Genomic DNA, 22,787 nt, shown 5'->3' with positions numbered 1-22,787 from the left:
GAACAATTATTGAACCCCTCACCCCCATTTCCCCATTGCTTATAGAATTTAGTCATAGGTTTCCATCAGGGGTGGAATGAGGTGAGTTGTCCCAGGGTTACTCTGGGATAAGGCCTCCTCAAGGGCAGGCATCTGAGGCCAGTTTTGGGGAGTGAATACTAAATAGTACTATAAAAGTGACACATGTGCTTGACATGCTTATCAATCTTATGAGAGGGGGCGGGGGGGGGGCATGTGATCCTAGGTGAAGAATTGAAGCTGACTGAGGTCCTGAAACAGTAGAGTCCTCCTAAGAAACAGACTGAAACTTTGGATCAATTTGGACCTTCTGTCTAGTTCTGCCATTATACTTGCCCAACTCTTCTGTCATCATCCTACAGAAGGAAATGGGCACCTTAAAAAAATGTCCATGACTTATGTGCTCAGGAAATATATTTTATTTTCTTAACTGAAAGATATTTTGAAGGTATTCTGCACTTAACCTTTGTATAAAGAAAGTTTCTGCTGTGTGAATAAGAGTTTGTTTCCATTCACATTTTACCTGGAATTTTAACGATCCTAGAGGTAAGGTCAGCCGCAAGGCAGCTGGCCCTAAAAGACAAATGTGGTTTTGGTTGCTCTTCTATGGATTTCTTCTTCCCTTTCTTTTTGAGGCTTGCTGGCTATGAAACTGTCTTATGCTGACATAGACCAATCTACAGTTTATTCTCTCTAGGCCTAAGGAGTCAGTTTATTTTTATTTTTTTTAAAATATATTTTATTGATTTTTTACAGAGAGGAAGGGAGAGAGATAGAGAGTCAGAAACATCGATGAGAGAGAAACATTGATCAGCTGCCTCCTGTACATCCCCCACTGGGGACGCACCCGCAACCCAGGCACATGCCCTTGACCGGAATCGAACCCGGGCCCCTTCAGTCCGTAGGCCGACGCTCTATCCACTGAGCCAAACCGGTTTCGGCAGGAGTCAGTTTATAAATATATTTTAAAAAGTTTGCAATGGCTTAATAAGTTTACCTAAGAGAGGTATCTCAAGCACAATGAAGCAGATACTCAACTTTGTAATGGGAAAATAAACGAAAGTTACACCACAGTCTTTTGCTCAGAATAAGTCTAGCTCTAATGTGAGGATTTCAAAGTAGCTAAGTTTTAGGGGGTAATTGAGGGAAATACTTTTTGTTTGTTTGTTTGTTTTGCGTGTGTGTGTGTGTGTGTGTGCGCGCCCCCAGAATCAAACTATGGAGATGTATGGTTCTCACTAACTAACAAAGACTCTAAGTGGAATGATTAATCATTAGAACAGAGAAATCTAGAACTTTACCATAATTAAGAGGATAGAATAAGTTTACTTTCAGAGTTGAGAGGAAGAGAGAGAATGGATAGAGGTTGTTCTTAGAAGGTTTGAGATCCTGGAAGTTTATGTCAACCTGCTGAAATGGCCAGCCATAATTAAGTGGAAATGGTGTTATAATTGAAGGGACTGAGGAATTATGGGGCCAGATATTAGCATGTTTATCAGTCTGATGTTTAAGTAACTGAAATAGAAAGGACCACTGATGGAGAGGAAGAAACCAACCTAAATGGAAGTCACTGCATCATATGCATCCAGGTCATGGGATAGGAGAAGAAGACATTGCCTTTTATAGGGGAGAAAGAAATTGATGGACTTAGCAGTGAGAGTCAAAAGGGTAATGCTAACCCATCCTTCCTACCCTGCTACCACCTTTCTAACTCTGTGAGGTGGGGAGTAGGAAGAGGAAATGGTTGCTGAAGTTGGAGAAAATTCTAGTTCCATTGCTCCCTCAAGAGAAAAGTTGGCATAGAAACACCATTTCCCTTGGTAACCAGTTAAACCAACAAATGCTCAATAATGACCTAACATCAATAACAAGTTAAACGTTTAATTTTTTATCATGGTTCTTATTCTATGAAGGGGACATCTGTTTTTATTTAGGTGACTATGGAAGAGATTATTTACCAAAAATCAATATGAAAAATTTATTTTCCTTCACATGCTACTGTTACCCCCTTATTTTTTGAAATATGCTGGTCAAAATAGCTCAACATTAGCCTTAACATTAAAAAATACCTTCCTCTTTAAAGTTTATGAAGAATCCTTTAAAATTTAATTTTATTAAAAATAGACCAATTTACATATTTCTAGTGCCCCCTTTTGAGCCTATATGCATGTATCTGTGTGTCTCCATATGAAGGATTTGATTGTCTTTTTATTTATTACCAGGCATGGTTTTAGCATATATTTTTGGCATCAGGCCATATCACATTTCAAGATGATACTTGCTGTTTGGTTCAAGAATGTGTTTCTCCCTAAAAATTTTTTAAATTTCTTTTTTGAGGGGGGAAAAAAGAAGAAGTTCCAGGAAAAGCTATTTTTAGTCCTTTGATAGTCCTGAGTATGCTGAAAGGCATTGTTTTTATAGACTAGGCAGCTGTATTTTTCTATTGAAATGCAAACCCAGGCTATATGGTTGGGCCTTAGTTTAGGATTGATTGAGGATTCTTTTTTTTCCCTGCATCAGGGATTTTTTTTCCCTTGTGACTGAAAGTGAAGTCACCCTGGCTTTAATAAATGACAGGATATTGTTGATTCACACAGCTGAAACATTAGGATTGGAATAGGCTCCATGCATGGCTAGATCCAGGGATTAAAGACTTGTATAGATGCCATCTCTTGACTCTGCCTCCCTATATGGACTTTATCTTTAGGTCAACCTCTCTCTAGGGACACATTATTCTTACAGCTGGTAATTCCAGTGTGTATAAGTTTTCTATCACTGTGTAACAAATTACCAAAAAAGTTTAGAAGCTACAAACACCCATTTATCAGTTCACAGTAATATAGGTCATAAACTTGGGCAGACTCCATTGTAGTCTTAGTTCAAGGTCGCACAAGACTGAAATTAAGGCATTGGCTGCAATGGACTGTTATCTGGAGGTTTGGGAGAAGAATCCATGTCCAAGCCCATTCATGTTGTTGCCTGAATGTATTTCCTTGAAGTTGTAGGAGTGTGATCCCCATTTCCTCGTTGGTCGTCAGCTGGAGGCATCTCTCAGCTTCTAGAGCAGTGATGGCAAACCTATGACACGTGTGTCAGAGGTGACATGCAAACTCATTTTTTGGGTTGATTTTTCTTTGTTAAATGGCATTTAAATATATAAAATAAATATCAAAAATATAAGTCTTTGTTTTACTATGGTTGCAAATATCAAAAAATTTCTATATGTGACACGGCACCAAAGTTAAGTTAGGGTTTTTCAAAATGCTGACACGCCGAACTCAAAAGGTTCGCCATCACTGTTCTAGAGGTTGCCCATATTCTTCCTCACATGGATCCTTTCACCTTTGGGCCAGCAACACTAAATCCTTCAGTGCTCTGAATCTCTCAGATGATGTCTAGTTTCCACCAACTGGAAGGAGCTCTCTGCTTTTAAAGGGTTTACCTGATTGGGTCAGGCCCACCCAAATTCTCTGTATCTTTGGTCAATTGAGTTAAAGCTTCAACTATATCTGCAAAATCCCTTCATGGCAGCACCTCCTAATGTTTGATTGAATACCTGGGTATAGGTATCTTGGGGGATATCTTTAGGATTCTGCCTACTCTACAGTGGAAGTCCTTCTTTTTATCTTTGAAAAGTTCCATAGATAAGTCTCATTTTCCTGGCTTGGGGAATGTAGCCCTTTTTTGACCCAGTCACCATGACCTTGGGGTTTGGCTAGATTGGCTAGACATAAACCACACTTCCCATTTTAGTTCTGGGAATACTGTTATCAGAAGGTGGATGAATGAATGCTGGGCTGCGTAATACTGGTCTCTGGAAACAAAAATATCCAAGGTAATTTTCCTGTCTGCTGGACCACTGCAGGATGCCATTTGGCATTTTTTCTGGTGTGGTTTTCTGAGCTGAGATGTCACCTTACTTCCCTACTAATATTTCTTACTCAGCTGGAAGTTGAAATGGTGTCCTGTGACTCATTTAGTTTAAGCCAAGTTTTCTTGTCACTGTTTGTGAGGACATCCCTTGGCCAATATGGTGATGGTGTGAACCCTAGTTTTAATTTCCAATTGAATGAACTGCACAGCAAAGAAACTCTGAGCTATTTCCAGGCCTGGTTTATCCTGGCCCATCATTCAGAGGCAACTATCCAGTCTGGCTTCTTGTTTCCAGGGGAGTCAGGTCTGTAGGCCTCATTGGCCAGGGAATCCTTAGAGTGGTATTGGCAGAAAAGGCATAAGCTATGCCAGCAGCTGCCCATATTTTTCCTTGTCTGAGAATTAACTTGGAGAAACTTGAGAGGTGTTAGACTGGACAGAGAAGTTGTGGCAAGACTTAACCAATGCTGACCCACCTGTGTTTGCCTTTGCCTACCAGCCTTCCCCGGGTCCCACACTCCACTGTAGCTTTGTCCTGTTGGCCTTTGCTCTTTCTTCTATGGCATCTCAATTCTTTTCCTTGTCTCTCACTCTGTCATTTAATCTTCTTCACCCTATTCTTTTAATCTTCTTCACACTACTAATTTCCTGCCTTCCTCATGGAAGGCTGGAAGCAGCTGTATCTAGTTCAGTGGCTCCCAGGAGTCAGCCTGTGTTGTAGTTAAAGGAGAAAAGAACCATGTAGTGAGTTTTCCAGGAAGCTAATGTCTACTAAAAACTCTTTAATTTAGAGAATGTTCTTTAAAATGTCATTGTGTAATGAAATGGGTTTTTTTTATTTGTTTATTTTCCCACATTTTGTCACTTGGGAAAAAAGGAAGCTGACAGCTTTTATAATATACTAGAGGCCTGATGCATGAAGATTCGTGCAAGAATGGGCCTTCCTTCCCCTGGCTGCCGGCACCGCCTTCACTCCTGCCAGAGCTGCCTTCCCGCCTTCCCATGCTGCCCAGAGGCCCAGAGTGGCTGGGGCGGTGTGGAATGCCTGCATCATTGCCATGGGCGCTTGGCGCCTGTGTATGCAAATTAGCCCATCATCTTTGTTGGGTTGATTTGCATACTCACTCCTGATTGGCTGGTGGGCATCGTGAAGGTACGGTCAATTTGCATCTTTCTCTTTTATTAGTGTAGATTAGAGGCCCAGTGCACGAAATTCGTACACTTACCAGGGGGGGTGGGGTACCTCAGCCTAGCCTGTGCCCTCTGGCAGTCCGGGAGCCCTCGGGGGATGTCCAACCGACAGCTTAGGCCTGCTTCCCTTTAGCACTGCCATGGAAGCAGGAGAGGCTCCTGCCACCACCGTTGCACTCGCCAGCCATGAGCCCAGCTTCTGGCTGAGTGGCAATCCCCCTGTGGGAGTGCACTGACCACCAGGGGGCAGATCCTGCATTGAGTGGGATCGGGTTGGAACCATCTGGCTCTCTGACATCCCCTGAGGGGTCCCAGATTGTGAGAGGGCGCAGGCCAGGCCGAGGGACCCCCCAGTGCACAATTGGGGCCGGAGAGGGATAGGGAAGTTTGGCCAGCTGAGGAGGGACTGCAGGGGGCTCCGGGGCATGTCCGGCCTATCTCATTCAGTCCCAACCTGCCGGACCCCAGCAGCAAGCTAACCTACTGGTCAGAGCATCTGCCCCCTGGTGGTCAGTGCATATGATATCGAACAGTTGAGTGGCCTTAACATATCATTAGCATATTGTGCTTTGATTGGTTGAGTGGACAACTGTATACTTAGCATATTAGGCTTTTATTATATAGGATTCTGCACCCCCAACCCCTGCCAGCTTTTAAAAAATATTTCTGCCAGTCATAAGACCAAAATTTTGCCTGAAAACTGATTTTTTGAATATTTTTTCTTTCAACATTATTTACTGAGAAGCAACTGTGTATCCAACTTCAGGTTTGGTGCTGGGGTGGGGTGTGTGGGGACTGCAATAGAAGAATTAAATTTATCATTCCCACTTTTTGGGGATTTATAGTGAGTGACACACATCAGCTCATATCCCAGAGCCTGGCCTTGCTCGTGTTGGTATCTCTTACCCTTTTTAGGACACTGTTGATTTTCTTAGAGCTGTAACACTCAGATTTTAAGGCAAGCAAAAGCTTAATTTTCTTGCTTTCTAACAAAAATACTAGTATTTGAGAAAATGGCTAATGCTTTCCAGTGTGACCTGCCATCTTTAGAGGCATAGGTAGGTACTTTACTTCATTTTCCAGTGGGATGGTTATTAATTTCTAATATCCATTCAATTTTAGAACTTACAGTAGTCTCATGAGAGAAAAAAGGGCCTACAGGCCATCATACTTGGATGGTTTTCCCCAAATCAATACAAAATGAGCCAATGGTAGAGTTGGGATTAAAAGCCCCAGTGGACCCTCTAATGTACAAACATTTTATTAAATGTAGTTTTCAAGCAGAATAATAGGGCTAAAAAAATTGGAACTTAAGTAGCTACAAATAATAATTATACGCGCTACAACACAGACTAGATTAGTGCACTTAGCCTGTAGGATATAATTGATGTTCTGGAAAAAAAATGGTTTGTTAGGGGTTTGTCCATCTTAATACCTGTGCTTTTGGATAGTTTAAGTACTAAAACTGCAAAGAGAAACAAAGCCCATTCTATGAGTTGAAATGGGACACATTCTACTCTTAGAAAATCAAGGTCTTCTCTAGAAACAATCCTGAATTAAGTATTTTTTAGTTCACAAAACTATTATTTTCTCTCAAACATCCTGCTTTTGTTGTTTATTTAATAAAGCAAACTGACTGAGGATATCACGATGAAGTCGAGCTAAGCATGGGAATCCCCCTTCCCAGGTTGAAATAATTTGGTTTTGGTTATAGTGTGTGGTGGTATTACTTTTGTGTAAGTGCTCCTAGCACTACATTAGGACTTGGGTCTTCTTGTCAACAGAGGCTACTTGAAGTGATAGCTGGTTCTTTCATATTGAGTTTCTCCTTTGGGTATTACAGAACCATCCCACACAGAGGAAACTGGGATGGGCTGAGCCAGGTGTGTCATCCTTCAGTTAGAATTGGCTGCAAAGCATGCTGGGACATATGCAACTCCAGCTCCTAAGGAGAGATTGAGGCAAGAGGCAAATGAGGATGTCAGAGAGCTGAGGGTCAGGGAAAAGCTCTTTGTGCTGCAAGGCCAAGGGTGAACCTGAGGAGGGGCGGTGAAGGATTGAAGAAAAGACAGATAAGAGAATCAGCTGGGGCTCATCTCCTGTGCCTGGATGAGGACACAAAAACCCAGCCTTCAAGCTGATGCTTTATTTTATAGTCTGACTAGAGGTCTGGTGCATGACATTCGTGCACTGGGGGTTGTGGGGGTCCCTCAGCCCGACATGCACCCTCTCCAATCTGGGAGCCCTCAGGGGAGCCCTCTCCAATCTGGGAGTTTCTCTCTGTTTTTGTAATCATATGAGCGAATTGTCTGAGATCCCAACTCAGTTTGGTTTATTGCTCACAGAATAATAGAGGCATTTTATTTTTCTTTGCTTCATTGGAGATTTCCTGGAAGTTTTAGGATATCTTCCTTTAATTTTTCCTAGACACTCTGATTTTACTTATGTCTCTCACCTTTGCTTTCCCTCCATCCTCCACCGCAACAGTAACTTGCTCCAGGCTCACTTTGCTCTATTGTATAGGAGATCCGTCTGCCACCAGAACTATGATTCCCAGCATTCCTGTGCTCCCCGAGCTCTGGGCTTCTGCTTCCGGTCCTGGGGCTGCCACCAAAACTACTATTCCTAGAATTCTTAGTGCTCCTCACGATCTTGGTTTTCCCTTTCTGCTCTGTCTCTGTCCCATGGCCTCCCACTCTGCCAAGTCCTCCAAGCCACCAGCTCTCCCTCTCTGCTCTCTGTCTGGCGGCTTAGGGAGCCAGTTTCCCCAAGCCTCTCCACTCTCTGCCAGCTCTCTGCCCTGCACCTGTGTATGCAAATTAACCCTCACTTTTTATTGGGTTAATTTGCATACTCACTCCTGATTGGCTGGTGAGCATAGTGGAGGGATGGTCAATTTACTTGTTTCTCTTTTATTATATAGGATTAAAACAAGGGTAGATTAACACATATACAAATGTTACTGCTTTGGCAACACTTGCTGCACCTCCCTCAGCCCATTAACTACTTAGGAAGGAATTAGGGAGGGCTACAAGGTCAGGCTTAATTATGCTAGGAGATCTCTGACCTCCAGAGGCTGGGACTTGTTTGTGGCCCTGCCACAGGTCAGCCCTAGGCTAGACCCTAGAGCCACTCCCTCACTATTGTCCCTGGGAAAGGTAGAGCTGAGCAGTCAAGCAAGGCAATATTTCGAATGGGTCAAGGCCCTAGGGATTAGCGAAATATTTCTCAAAAGTGCAGACCTTGGACTTCCTGCACCTAAATGACCCCGCCCCAAACCACAGAATCCAAGTCTCGGGGCTGATTCGTGGCTGGGAGTGCACATCTTTAACAAACTCCCCAGTGATTTATAAGTGTTTTTAAATTCCCGAACCATGGCAGCAGGGGTCTTGAATTTGGATATTCAGAAGAGCCTCCCAAGTACTGTACTGCCTAAAGGGTCCAGGAAAACAAACTGATATACAGTGGCAGTCTCTTTATTGGTTGCCTCCTGTCCTACTCATTGTGCTGGGTCCAGCAGTGCACAATGGAGGCATGGTTCCAGCCCTTCTGGAGCTAGAAAGAGCCAATAAACAAGTAGGCAAATAAAAGTGATGTATTATAGTGAACATTAGGAAGGAAATAAACAAGGCAGTAACAAAGAAATTGGGGGCCCTGTTTAGATAAGGTAATCAGAACTGGCTCTAGAATTTGATGGAAATTTGACTGTGAAGCAGTGACAGCTGAATTGGGCTTGGGGAGGTTGGGGCAGGGAGGAGGTTGAAAGGAAGTGTGTGTGTGTGTGTGTGTGTGTGTTAGGGGAATATGCACAGAAAACATAAAAACTCAGGGAAGAAAAGTGGTAAATAGACATGGAGATATTCAGAGACCACATTGTATTCCCAAATTTGAGCAGATTCCCAATTTGAGTTTGCTTTCTATCACCATAGAGAATCTATATACAGTTCTTGGATAGATAAAGGGATGGGAGAGGGCCACTAACCTCTTCATAGAAATGAGAAGTTGACCCTGCTCTGCAACTGGTGAATTGCAGACCAGGGCACCCGAAAATAGCATTTAACCATCAGCCTGTGTGGGTGTTCTCCATTTCAACCCAATTAAAGTGGGACCTGGTAATTGTAGAGGAGAGAAAATGAGTGGAGTATTTTCTAAAACAAGCAGCATATTTTCCATTATGTAAAAAAGAAAAAGTAGCTTTTAGAAAACCACATCTAGGTTATATGGACTGCTCTCTGGCTTCTTTCGTAACCAGATGGGAGCGTTGGGGAAGCAGAGATACTTGTTGCTCTTTAGACTAGGATCCATCAACCTTTGCTCAATTTCCCTTCAGATCCTAGAAACCCATTCAGGGAGACATTGCCATTAAATCTGGAAAAGCAGTAGCAGGGTGGCCCCCAGGGATGGGCTGGCGATAGCCTCACAGGGAGTGGAGGTCCTAGGAAGAGAAGGGCTAGAATGAGGTAGCATGAGGACCACCGGGATTTACTGCCCTTTGTTTTTCTGTAGGGGGAACCATATTCGTGCATGAAAAGTAGCTAAGTTAGGCATGATCTCGGAGCTGCTTACTCGTCTTTCCCTGGGTTTATTGTTTCTTTCCTGCATAGCCTTACAACACTAATAACTGTCCTTATCATTTGATTCATTTGCCTGTATATTAACTGTCTCCCCACTAGACTGTAAGTCCCACAGGGAAGAGGCTAACATCAGTTTCATACTCCACAGCCTAGTGCAGCTCTCTGTATTTTGGAAGCTGCCAGAGCCAGGGAGCGGTGTGCTGGTATGACATCTGCAGGGGGCATGGCCCTTGCCTGCATGGTTCACACTGCCCATGGGCCTTCTCACCGGTGGCTCTTTGTGGTTCAGCTCTGGTGGCATGACTTCCTCACCCACTAGCAGGACATGTATGTGACAGTGCATGGATTGCTCATAGGTAAAGGCCCCTGTCCTGGGATCTATCCCTTTATGACCCCATCCCACACAGAGTGTTCGAGTCCCCACCCTCTGTCTGTTTGCTGAGAAACGTCAGGTTGTTCTTAGGTCATAGGTCATAGGTGTGGTGAAGGAGATCATCAGTAACAGGTGGTCTGCAGAGTTTCTTTCATTCTGCCATCCTGTCCTCACTTTATCACAGTTAATGTTTAGCCTTCTATGTGGAGTCTTCTGGTCCCTCGAGACCCTCATCTTCTCTCTCCTGTTCTAGTTGACTTTTTTTCCCCTTCCCCATTCTTTTAAGCTTACTCCTATTTAGTATCTCAGAGGAATAAACCAGCTAGGTAAACATCTCCTTTGAAGATTAGAGTCTCATTTCTGCTCCCATATGAGTACAGGGGGGTGGGGGAGGGGGAGGAAGATGGGTGACAACAGCCCATTACTCCTTTTAGCCATCATGGAGTCTCCACATTATTTCTCACTCTCTGTGGGAGTTTAGAATCTTCTGAATGTGAGCTGTCATACTGCTATGCCGTGAATTACTTGCTGTTTGTGTTGCATGAATAGTTGGTTCAGTTCCACAAACACTGCCTAAGCACTGATTCTGTGCCAGATCTTCAGGATAGGTGCACATCAGTCTTTCTCTCCTTTAAAGCTGGGAGGATATTTAGAAGTCACCTAGTCTTGGCTCCTTACTAGACAGATGCAGAAAGTGAGGCCCTGGAAGGTAAAGGGATGAGTCAAGGCCTTAGAGTTGGAGCAGAGTTTGGCTCTGCCCAGCACATCTGGGGTTTGGAGATATGTATAATAACCACCGTGTCCAGTCCTTGAGAGTTTGCCACACGCTGGTGTTGTGCAAAGTGTTCTCCATGCTTGCCCTCATTTAATTCTTAGAGCAGGTGCTGTTATCACTATTGTTATTACATCTTTTTACAGATGAAGGAATAAGGCTTAGAATAACCAAGGTGCTTGCCCACAGTCAGATGCATAGTATGTAGGAGAACTGACAGGGCCTCTGGCTCTGTGTGAAGGTCATGTCCTCTTCTGCTTTGTATACAGGAGCAACTGGAGCTTAAGAGAGGCGGCTCAGTTAGTTCAGTTTGTTCCACATCCTCCTTCTGATTGTAGGGAGGGACTGGCCTTTCTTCTTTCTTTCTTTTATATATATATATATATATATATATATATATATATATATATATATATAATTTTAACTTTTTAAAAAAAATATGATTTTATTGATTTCAGAGAGAGGAATGGAGAGAAAGATATAAACATCAATAATGAGAGAGAATCATCTACTGGCTGCCTCTTGCATGCCCCCTGATAGGGATCCAGCCCGCCACTTGGGCATGTGCTTCAACTGGGAATCGAACTATGACCTGGTTCATAGGTTGATGCTCAACTAATGAGCCACACCCATCAGGCCCATTTTAACCATATAGTTCAGTGGTCTTAAGTAATTCACTTTGTTGTGTACCCATCACCACCATCTATCTCCAGAATTTTATTCATCTTTTCAATCTGAAACTGTATGCTACCTCCTCATTGTGTCCTAATATGGTCTTTCTTCTGTGCCTGTGCTTCCCTGGTCTGTCTGTCCCCCCCCCCCCCCCCCCCCCCGGCCAAAAAAAAAACACACCTCTCCAACAAGAACCCCAGGAACCCTTAGGAACTAATTTTACCTTAGTCCTCTCTTTAAAGGCCCATCTACAAATGCAGTCACTTGGGGGTTAGAGCTCCAGCATATGAACTTAGGAGAGTCATAACTCAGTCTATAATATATCTCTTGGCTATTGTGAATAATGTTGCTATAAATAGGGGTGTACACATGTCTGTTTGAGTCTCTGCTTTTAATACTTTTTGGGTATATAGCCAGCAGTAGAATTGCTGGATCATGTAATAATTCTATTTTTAATTTTTTGAGGAACCACTATACAGTGTGGTTTGTTTGTTTGTTTCTGTACCAGCTACACCATTTTACATTCTCAGGGCATTATTTCTTAATTTTCTGAATAGTTTTGCTCTGTTTTTATAGGTCATTCTGATATCCAAGGTCCTCCAGTAGGGAGCTAGCTAGTCTGGAACTGATTTTGTTTTGTTTTTTTGCCTCCCAGATGTTTGGTTACTAAATCTTTCCAGAAACTTGGTGCCCTTGCTCCTGCTGTATGTCCTGTCAGCAACCTTGGGCTCTTGCTTCCATACTTAGCTGCTGGGAAAACATCCCAGAAAGGAGGGGGAAGCAGTGAAAAATTGCCTGGTCTCAGTTAGATGCTTCATCCGAGCTGTGGGCCTTAAGGCAGCAGCCCGTGAATACAGAGGGGGTTTGTGCCAGGTCTCGCCCCATCTCTGAGCAGGCAGAGAGGGGACCCTGAGCTTGCGTAGGCACCTGCCACCTTCAAAATGGCCAAGAGACATTAGATTTAAGATGTTCCTCAATAAGCAGCTTTAACACTGCTGTAGGTTCATATTGACTCACAGTAATAGAAGGAATTAGGGTATGTGTGTGGGGGAGTGGGTGTTGTATGGAGGGAGGGCTTGGGGGTGTGAGGAGATGTTGGGGGTAGGTCTTTATGTGATGCAAAATATGAGGGTGTGTATCGGGGGAAAGGATGTGTGTGTGAAATAGGGTGTGAGAGTGGAGGTTAGGGATGAGGGTGTGTGGTAGGTAGTGTGTATGTGTGTGGAATAGGGGATAGAAGGGATGACTGTGAGAAGGAATGAGTATGTATATGGAGTGGATGTGAGGTATTTGGGGGTTAGAATATTTGTGTTGAGTAGGCAGATGGAGGTAAAGGTGTGTATAGGCTGGGGATGGGTATGTGTAGGAATAGAGTATGGAGGTGAGGCAGATGTGAGGGTGAGTGGGGAATAGGATATGTAGATGGTGGGGTGTGATTCGGAGTGTGTGTGTGTGTGTGTTGGGGGGTCATAGTAAAGAAAGGACCAGTGGCTCCACTCCAGGTAGCTGGTGGGTGGAGGAGCTGTTGAGGCCTGCAGAGCTTCCCAGCTGCGGGGGAGTAGTGCCTTGCTGGGGACTCAGGCGTGACTCACTTTCACCTGGTTGGAATTAATTTGCTGGGCATCTGCATCATGGCAGGATATGTGCGTCAGTCTGTATGACTTTGTTCTTTTTAAGAACCATGGGAGAGCTTGTGCTGGGAGCTATGAAAGATAAATTGCTTCTCCTTGGCCCACACTAAGTGACTAAGATAATTTTCCTCACTCCACCTATTCTGTTCTTGATCAAAGGCCACTGCAAACATTCCATGTGAGAGAAGTAACTTCAGAAAACACGCACACACACTCACAAGCACACAACTCCCACATACAAATGTAGATAAGGGAGCCCCAAAGCAGCTCCCAGATGCCAGGTGGCCTCTGCAGCAGTAACTCTTTGTGCACTGCGGTCTGCTGCAGTCTGCAGTGTAGGGATGCTGGCTTTTCTGAATGGTAGCCTGGGAGGGGCCAATGTCATCTGCTCCTGATGTCAGCACAATGAATGAAACACTTGCAGAACATAAAGCCTCCAGCACCCGGGAAGCAGACACCTTCTCAGATTGGTTCTCTGGCTGCAGCGTCTCTTGCTGACGAAATCACTAGTCCCATGTGTCCCTGATAACCCACGTACGTTAGGTTTTAAATGAGGCAGAAACTGAGGCTGCATGAGGACTAATGCACAGCTGATCCTGGCACAACCACCTCAGCCTGAAGCAGCTGTGCCCACGACCCTCTTCCTGGCACGCTCTGGAAAAAGCTGTTTGCAAGAGCTGCAGACCCACTGTTGTGCGTTAGCCATCTACTTAGCTAGCCCGATGTTCTGCTTTTGCTGGCAGAATTCCTTGCTGAAGCTCCAAGCCCTCGAAACTGATCTGTGCTCTGCATTTTTGACAAACCAGGAAGAAGCTGTTCAGGTGCATGGAGTCAAGGACCCAGCCCCAGCGTCCACCCAGAGTGTGCCTGCTGAAGGGGCAGATGCTGCAGGTAAGAGGCTGGGCGGGGGGAGGTCCTCATTTGTACTCTCAGGATAGTTTAGCTTTTACTGCTTCATCCTAAACCCCTGTGGGAAAGGGTGTCTGGTGCAACATGAAAGCTGAAGAGGTGCTTGAGTTACCCCCAGGGGAGCTGAGAGGGAGCAAGAGGAATTAAGATGTGTGCTGACATAGAACCTTCTCTTCAGCTGGGGGCCAAGAGTCAGACTTACTTACATAAATGGGGGGGGGGGCGGGGTGGTCAGGGAAAAAGCACCCATCACAACTTCTAGACTTCATTTTCCTATGTGGTATCCTGTGGCAAACAAGTCCTTATTTTGTATTGCTGGACTTAGATAATCTTGCTTGCAACTCGTGAGTTTTGAGATTCATGACATTTTTGAGGTGTTGAGGGATGGGGGAATTTCAACATTGCTGCTTCCTTTCTTCTATAAGGCTTGTAAGATGGTCCGTCAATACAGGGAGAGTGGAGGAGAGTGATACACTCATTCTGATCCCATATTGTCTTGTTCTGTCTCATTTCTTTAGCATTAATTTCTGTGTTGAGAAGTCTCAACATTGGATCTTATTTGTCTGTTAGTTCCTCTAGTTTTAATCTAGGGGATGGCAGGGTGGCTAACAAGCAGGAGACAAATTAATACTCCCAAGAAGATGAAGGAGAGAAACACTAACTTATATGAGTAGAAATGAGAGCACAAATGGGTCAGGTTTTCAGACTGGTGTCTGGATTGATGGTAGAAGTAGGTGAGCTTGCTTCATGAGATGACCCCTATCTCCAGGAATTGAAGGGAGAGATTTACAAAGTGATCTATTTTAGAACCATTACTGATAATACATTCAAGACATTACTGTTTAAAACAGACCCACGTGGTATAAGCAGGCAAAATACTCTTCTCCAGTTTTGGAATGTTTATTAGTAACAGTGGTTAATAGCTATTGATTGGTAGCTACTATTATTACTGAAGATTTTCTATGATCCAGGCACTGGTCTGAGCATTTTATATCTATTATGTTAAATTCTTAAACTGACCCATGAAATAAAACTATTCAGTACAACAAGGACACTGAGGCCTAGGATAATCCTGCTAGCAAGTAGTGTTTTCCCCACGGATGCAGGTGGTCAGCTGGCTATCCTTGTTGCCTAGTGAGGCTCCCCTGCTCTGTTGGCCATTGTGTTTGGATAAGATGCAAATAAAATTGGGCTGGAGCCAGTGTCAATCCAATCAGGGATTTTATTCAGATTATTAGACAATGCCCTTCTTCTTTCACCAACCCCAACAAACAGCATTCAAAACTGTAGAGAAGACTCAAGCCAAATACAAATTAACTTTTGAGTTACCTGATGATGTTTTGTATTGTACACAAGTGTCTGGGAAAGAGTGTTTAATAAGATATGGATATATGTATTTTTAATTTTTATTGTTGAGAGTATTATGGATGCTCCCTTCCCCCCATTATATGTATGTTTTTAATCATGAGTTTTGTGTGTGTATAGATGTGTTATTTTTTCAAAAGTTCAAGAATACTAGTAGTCTTGCATTTTCTCATTCTAGATGGACTGGATTTTGAACAAGCTTATTAACACTCCTTGTCAAAGGGGAATACATACTGAATTTACATCAAAATTGCTAATACAAAGGACCTGTCAATCTATTCCATGTTAAGTGTCAAATGGCAGAAACAGGCAGAAGGCTCCTCACAGATGAGGCTTGTGGGTTGGATGTTGGATTTTCCAAAATGTAGGTTAATCTGAGAAATCTGAGTCCTTCTAAGAGAGTCTATGAAAAAGATTTCCCCCCTCTCTCTCCCTCTCCCTCTCCCCCTCTCCCCCTCCCTCTTTCCCTCCTTCCCTCTCTCCCTCCTTCCCTCTCTCCATGTGCAGTAGGCAGCAGCAGCTCTTGCATGGGTTTTTCAAAGATCAGACCCATGCTGATGTTTCCCATCTTTGTTGAGCTTATGCATAAGGAGTCTCCATGAACTAAAATGACTGCATGGAAGTTGATGTGGGGAAAGTGAAGAAACTCCAGCCCCTGTATTGGACCTTGCAATACTTTGACATATTGTTTTTCTCTAATTTTAAAGTAAAGCCCTTTGATATAAAATGAGTGACAGGTGTTTGGAAGAGACTTTCAAGTTATGAGGTGGTTTGGTCTTTTTTGGTTTCCAAGACACACAGGAAGGCCATACATTTTATAATCCTTTTTTCAAAAGGAAAAATGTTTTTCCCATAGTAGATCAGCAGTTCTTAATTTGGGACGTGTGAATGGATATCTGGAGTGATCTTTGAGACTTTAGTTGTTTGTATGTGTATATAAATTCCCGATTGAGAGTGTGATTGCATAAAATTAGCACAGATGGCCATCCTATCTAATAATAGAGAAACATGGTAATTAACCGTAACTTCACTACCCTTACCATCGGCTAATCAGTGAGATATGCAAATTAATTGCCAACCAAGATGGTGGCCGGCAACCAGGCAGCTGAAGCGAACATGAAGCTTGCTTGCTCCAGTGATGGAGGAAGCCAAGGTTCCCTGCCTGCTGCGGCCCAGCTCTGAGCTCCGGATGCAACAATGTTGCAATTATAGAAGCTAAACAAGCTCCAGATACCTGCTTTCAGCCAGCTTCGGCCTCAGAGCTTAGAGCGGCAGTGATGGCAACAATGTTTCAATTATAGAAGCTAAACAAACCCAGATACCTGCTTTCAGCCAGCCGCAGCCTCAGAGCTGGAGCTGGGCCTCAGAGCTGGAGCCGGTCTCAGCTCCAGTGACAGCTATAGAAGGTAAATAAATCCCAGAATAAAAACAAATAAACAAACAAAAAAAAGGAGAGGCTGGGAGCTTCAGTTGCCCACCAGCCTGAAAACGGCCCTCAGCCCCTCACCCAGACTGGCCAGGCACCCCAGTGGGGACCCCCAGAGGGGACCCCCACCCTGAAGGGGGTGTGACCAGCTGCAAACAGCCATCAGCCCCTCGTCCAGGCTGGCCAGGCACCCAAGCGGGACCCCCACCCTAATCCGGGACACCCTTCAGGGCAAACCAGCCGGCCCCCACCCGTGCACCAGGCCTCTATCCTATATAGTAAAAGGGTAATATGCAAACTGACCCTAACAGCAGAAGGACTGGGAATGACTGGTCACTGTGACACACACTGACCATCAGGGGGCAGACGCTCAATGCAGGAGCTGCCCTCTGGTGGTCAGGGTGCTCTCACATGGGAGGAGCTCTGCTCAGCCACAAGCCAGGCTGATGGCTGCCAGTACAGTGGTGGTGGTGGAAGCCTGTCCTGCCTCCTCAGCAGTGCTAAGGATGTCCGACTGCAGTTTAGGCCTGCTCCCTGCTGGCAAGTGGACATCCCCCGAGGGCTGCCGGGCTGCCAGAGGGATGTCTGATTGCCATTTTAGGCCCAATCCCCCGAGGAGCAGGCCTAAGCCAGAAGGTGGTCATCCCCTGAGGGGTCCCAGACTGCGAGAGGGCACAGGCCGGGCTGAGGGACCCCCCCCCACCCCCCCAGTGCACAAATTTTTGTGCACCGAGCCTCTAGTAAGTCTATAAAAGATTATAGTCACTTAAAAATTTATCTAAAAGTCTAGCATCTAGCCCTGAGATTTACATGCATATGAATATTCAAGTAATAATTGTTAATATCAATAATTAGTGACAGAGACAAAATCCAAGTGATATTTACAGGAATACCTTGCTATAAATATACTATTAATTAACCATTAAACACAAACATTCATAAATATAAATTGATGTTACTTAAGTAGATTTCAAACTTACTTTAGACTTAATTAGGGCATGATTTAAGTAAAGCTTAACCTTTGAAGTAGGCATCTGAAATGATGGTCTGAGCAAAGTATAGTAGTCTCTATGTCTTGAGATCAAAATATTGACTTTTAATTGGATTTATAGGTTGCAAAGATCAGTCCCCCTTAGTAAATTATCTGAAATGCTCCCTGTTCTAGAAATCCAACTAAACACAACACTTGCAGTCAGAGCAAAGTCCTGGCAGCCCTGGGAGGCACTGGGTTCTGGATAGTGTTCCTGAACCTCCCTGCACATCATGATGACCGGGAGCCTTTTCAAACATGGGTCCTCAGTCCTCATCTCTGGACAGGCTTGGACTTTTTACAGTTCATAAACTTACTCCCTAATATTGGGAACCACTATTCAAGTGACAGTATTTTGAATTTTGAGAGAGAAGGGCAGGTTCTCTCAGGGCTTCTTTGCCTCTGCCTCACCTCAGTGTCATCCATGTCATCAACGGGAAGAGGCTTACAGACCACAGGACATATAACTTAGGGTCTGTGACCAGTCAGCTTAGTCCATTTATATCAGGAGGAGAAAGGTGTTTAGGCACCCAAGTCTGCAGGCCAGAAATTGATGGGATGGGGACCTGGACAAAGGATGGGGACAGACACAGATTTGAGGGGTGTAGAGGCCCTTAAAAGTGATAGGGAACCAGCTACAAGGCATCTTTGGAACTGTCCACAGTGTAACCAAAAGTCTTCTTTGTCCAGAACTTTTTTTTTTGCACTAAAAGTTCTACGTGCTGGGAAATTCTCAGTCCCCGGCAATCCAGGACAGCTAGCCACCCCACTTGTAGGTTGCAAATCGCATACAACATTTGGGCTCAAAATTCCTCTAACTGAATGAACAGCCTCTTACAGCTGAAGCAAATGTTTCCTCTGTGGCATTAGTAAGCATCTATTCTGATGTTGTAAATGAAAAATGGAATGAGGGTTGTCTTTTTAAGTATGCATGAGGACTGTTTGACGTCTCACATGACTAAGCAGAGTAACCCCAGTTCTGTCTGACCACAGGTGACTGATGGCACAGATTTTATAGCAAAAACTATCACAAGTTAACTGAAGACTTATTACTAGAAATAGTTAGAAGTACCTAATTAATTTTTATTATAAAATCTTAATTTTTCAAGTGGAACTTTCCATTTGGGCAGGAACCTTGTTGCTGATGTTGATCATTAGAGAACCACTAACGTAGTCTATCAATTTAGACTCTATAATTATTCCCATAAAGGATCCTGCATGGTCCATAGGTGTCTTCCTAATGTTGAAGCTGAGGCGGAACAGAGTCAAAGAGGCCCTTCTCTTTCACATTTTAAGACACTGTCCACTTGACCAGAACTTCCCAATTACTTGGAAGTACTTATTAAACTTACAAATGTCTGGGCTCACCCTCTTAAACTAAAAAAATTAAAATATAAAGATGAGGTTTGAAGAGCTCCCCTGGTGAATCTTCGGTGCAGGAAGATTCAGGAGCACTTTCTAGAACATGGTGGTCCTCTAAGGGTGCCTTGAATGTGCTCTAGCTGCAGGTGCAGTTTATAATTGGATTTCTGGAGCAGGGGAGCATCTCAGGCATCCCAATAGGTGAGGCTGATCATCCCCATAGTTTGATGTTTTATTGGGTCTGGCAGCAGCCTCAGACAGTCTTTGAAAGTCAGTAAGAGGTGGTCTTTATTACTTCAACCTCAGAAGTGCACAGAATTCCAAATATCTTTGAGAAACTTTATTCATTATGGGCGTGTCTGTGTGTGTGTGTGTGTGTGTGTGTGTGTGTGTGTGTGTGAGAGAGAGAGAGAGAGAGAGAGAGATTTCTAAATCTTCCTTGAGCCTTTTTATACTTTCAATATGTACTGGTGATTGCTTTAACTAAAATATGACTTGCACTTTGGAAAGTAGTCTTTCATCTTTATGTCTTAAATTGGTTTCTTTAAAAGCAGTGGTTTTCAAAACATTGACCAGCACTGATTTCCTCCCAATATTCTTGGGGATATTTGACAATCTGTAGATACACTTTTGTGTCACAGTTGGAGGGTGAGTGCTATTGGCATCTAGTGGGCAGAGGTCAGGGATGCTACTGAACATCCTACAAGGCACAGGACCCCTCACCACCCCCACTGCTCCAGCAGAGAACTATCTGGTCTAAAATGTCAATAGTTTCAAGGCTTAGAAACTACTTTAAAAGATTTTAAATTAATAATATCAGCATTAGCTAACAATTCTATGAGGTAGGTGCCATTATTATCCCCAGATGCATGATGAGCAAGTAAACTTGAAGAGTTAATGCAACTTGCTGGTCCCACAGCTGCCAAGTTGTGGGGGTTGGGAGGAAAGGCAATGAATGGGGCCTTCCTCATTCGGACTCCATAGGCCAGGGGGCCTCAGACTTTTTAAACAGGGGCCAGTTCACTGTCACTCAGACCGTTGGAGGGCTGGACTATAGTTTAAAAAAAAACTATGAACAAATTCCTATGCACACTGCACATATCTTATTTTGAAGTAAAAAACCAAAACGGGAACAAATACAATATTTGTATTTGCATGTGGCCTGCGGGCCGTAGTTTGAGGACCCCTGCCATAGTCTAAGTCAGTGGTTCTCAACCTTGGCTGCACATTAGAATCACCTGGGAATCTTTAAAATCCTGATCTCTGGGCCTCATCCTCCAGAAATTCTGTTTCCTTGTTATGGGGTGGGGCCACAACATTAGTAACAAAGAAACAATTTCTGGAGGATAAGGCCCAGAAATCAGGATTTTAAAAAGATTCCCAGGTGATTCTAATGTGCAGCCAAGGTTGAGAACTACTGGTCTAAGTGCTTCACCCTATGATCTTTGCCATCCGGCCTAAATGTTAAGTCCCCATAGTTCTGATATCCTAGAATTTGAAAAGCCTATAGTCAGCCTATGCATTCTCTACATAACTCACATGTTTGGGAATTTATTTTTTCTTTATCCATCCATGATTTTATTTTGTCAGACAAAAGAGACCCAGATTTGTAGTTGGTTAACCTGTTACAGTCCCTCTGTACCATTGTAATTTCAGCTTCTCTGGTCTAAACTATCTCTAGGCCTCTGTGCCTTTCTGATATGCATTTACCCGACCTGCACCGTGTATTCCAGGTGGAGTGAAACAGAATCTTATTTGTGCATATGGGCACAGGTGTTACACTTTTACTATTGGGGGAAATTGGGCAAAGTTTACAAGGGATTTATTTCTTAAAAATTTTATGTGAAACTACAATGATCTCCATAAAAATAAATGGATACCTAAAAAACAATATTGGCTTGGGGTGTTTTATAAAATAACTAGAGGCCCAGTGCACAAAATTTGTGCGCGGGGGGGTGGTGGTGGTCATCAGCCCAGCCTGAACCCTCTCTAACCCGGGACCCTTGGGGGATGTCTGACTGCCGGTTTAGGCCCAATCCCAGGGATCGGGCCTAAACGGTAGTCGGACATCCCTCTCACAATCCTGGATCGCTGGCTCCTAATTGCTCACCTGCCTGCCTGCCTGGTCACCCCTAACTGCCCCCCACCTCCCCTGCCAGCCTGATTGCCCCTCACTGCCTCTGCATGCCAGCCTGATTGCCCCCTAACTGCCCCCCCCCCCCCGCTGCCCTCTCCCTGCTGTCCTGGTCACTCCTAACTGCCCCCCCCCCCCCCCCCCGTCAGCCTGGTCACCCCTTACTGCCCCCCCTGCCGGCCTGGTTGCCTCCAGTTGCCCCCCTCTGCTGGCCTGGTAATCCCTCACTGCCCCCCCCCCCACTGGCCTAGTCACCCCACACAGCCTGCTGCTCAGTTGTTTGGTCATCCTTCACTAACCCCCCCTGCCGGCCTGGTTGCCCCACGCAGCCTGCTTGTTCAGTCATTTGGTCGTCCCTCACTAATCCCCCTGCCGGCCTGGTTGCCCCACACAGCCTGCTTGTTCAGTCATTTGGTCGTCCCTCACTAACTCCCCTGCCATCCTGGTCATAGGCAGCCATCTTTTGAGGGTGTGAGGGTTAATTTGCATATCACCTCTTTATTATATAGGATTACAAAGTAATTATGTTTGTTGGATTGTTTCCAAAATCTTCCTAGAGATTTTCACTCTTTTCTTGACTTTTTTGTTATATCTGTGTATTCCATAAGATCTCCAAAAAATCCCATTTTCTATCACATTAATAGTTTAGTGCTTATTATTTTTTAAGAGTACATAGATTTGTTTTCTGCATCTCAGTTGCCTGCTGGCCCACAGTGAAGGTCATCTGTATTGTTAAGCCTCCTCATGGTTTGTGGACTTTTTCTGTGGTTGCTTAGCATTCTACTCTTTGAAAAATATCAACATCATCTATAGACTCAAACTCATGGCTCAACTTCCTCTTTCATGTCATTTCTGAAATGTAAAAATAAGATTATTCCAGGATCCATTTGCAAGTGTTAGTACTGACCTGTTCAACATAAAGATACTAATTCATCCCTGTGCTTTGCTGCATATTGTTAAGTAGATTTTGTATCCATTGCAGAACATTTAGCCCAATCATCATTTGATTTTTTTTTAAACAACGTCTGATATGAAAAACTGCCATAGATTTCTTTTTTTAATTTAATTTTATTGTTTAAAGTATTACAAATAGTAGTACATATGTCTCCTTTTTTCCCCATGCCATAGATTTCTTGAAAGCCCAAGTAAAGTATATTTTTTGGTTCTGCCTTGTTCAGAAACAGATCTTTGCAGAATTTGATGTACAGGTTGGGTGATCTTGGAAAGGTTATTTGATCTCTCTCTGCTTCAGTTTCCTTTTCTTTAAAATGGGAAAAGGATAGTATCTACTTCTTAGGACTGTTGTGAGAATGATGTAGTTAAATGCGTATGAGGCTCTTAGCATATCCCCCATGGTAAATGCTCAATAAATGTCAGCTTTCATTATTTTAAAAGCTGGGCATTTTTGCAATAGTCAGAGCTTAGGTTGCCTTTCCTCCAGTTGATACTGCTTACAT

General features: G+C 43.9%; 1 protein-coding gene across 5 annotated transcripts in view; it reads left to right on the top strand.

Annotated features, from left to right (window-relative positions):
- FAM13C (family with sequence similarity 13 member C) overlaps positions 1–22,787 on the top strand; it is a 129,133-nt gene that overhangs the window by 75,982 nt on the left and 30,364 nt on the right. For all 5 annotated transcript variants that reach the window (XM_070432800.1, XM_070432796.1, XM_070432795.1 and 2 more), the window contains one exon: positions 13,911–13,995. In XM_070432800.1, the coding sequence (XP_070288901.1) occupies positions 13,911–13,995 (85 nt within the window). The remainder of the gene's footprint in view (positions 1–13,910; positions 13,996–22,787) is intronic.

This window comes from Myotis yumanensis, unplaced genomic scaffold (genome assembly GCF_028538775.1).
Source record: "Myotis yumanensis isolate MYYU_CA2020_CCGP unplaced genomic scaffold, mMyoYum1.0.hap1 SCAF_13, whole genome shotgun sequence".
NCBI lineage: Eukaryota > Metazoa > Chordata > Mammalia > Chiroptera > Vespertilionidae > Myotis > Myotis yumanensis.
This window is presented reverse-complemented; position numbering and strand designations above follow the sequence as displayed.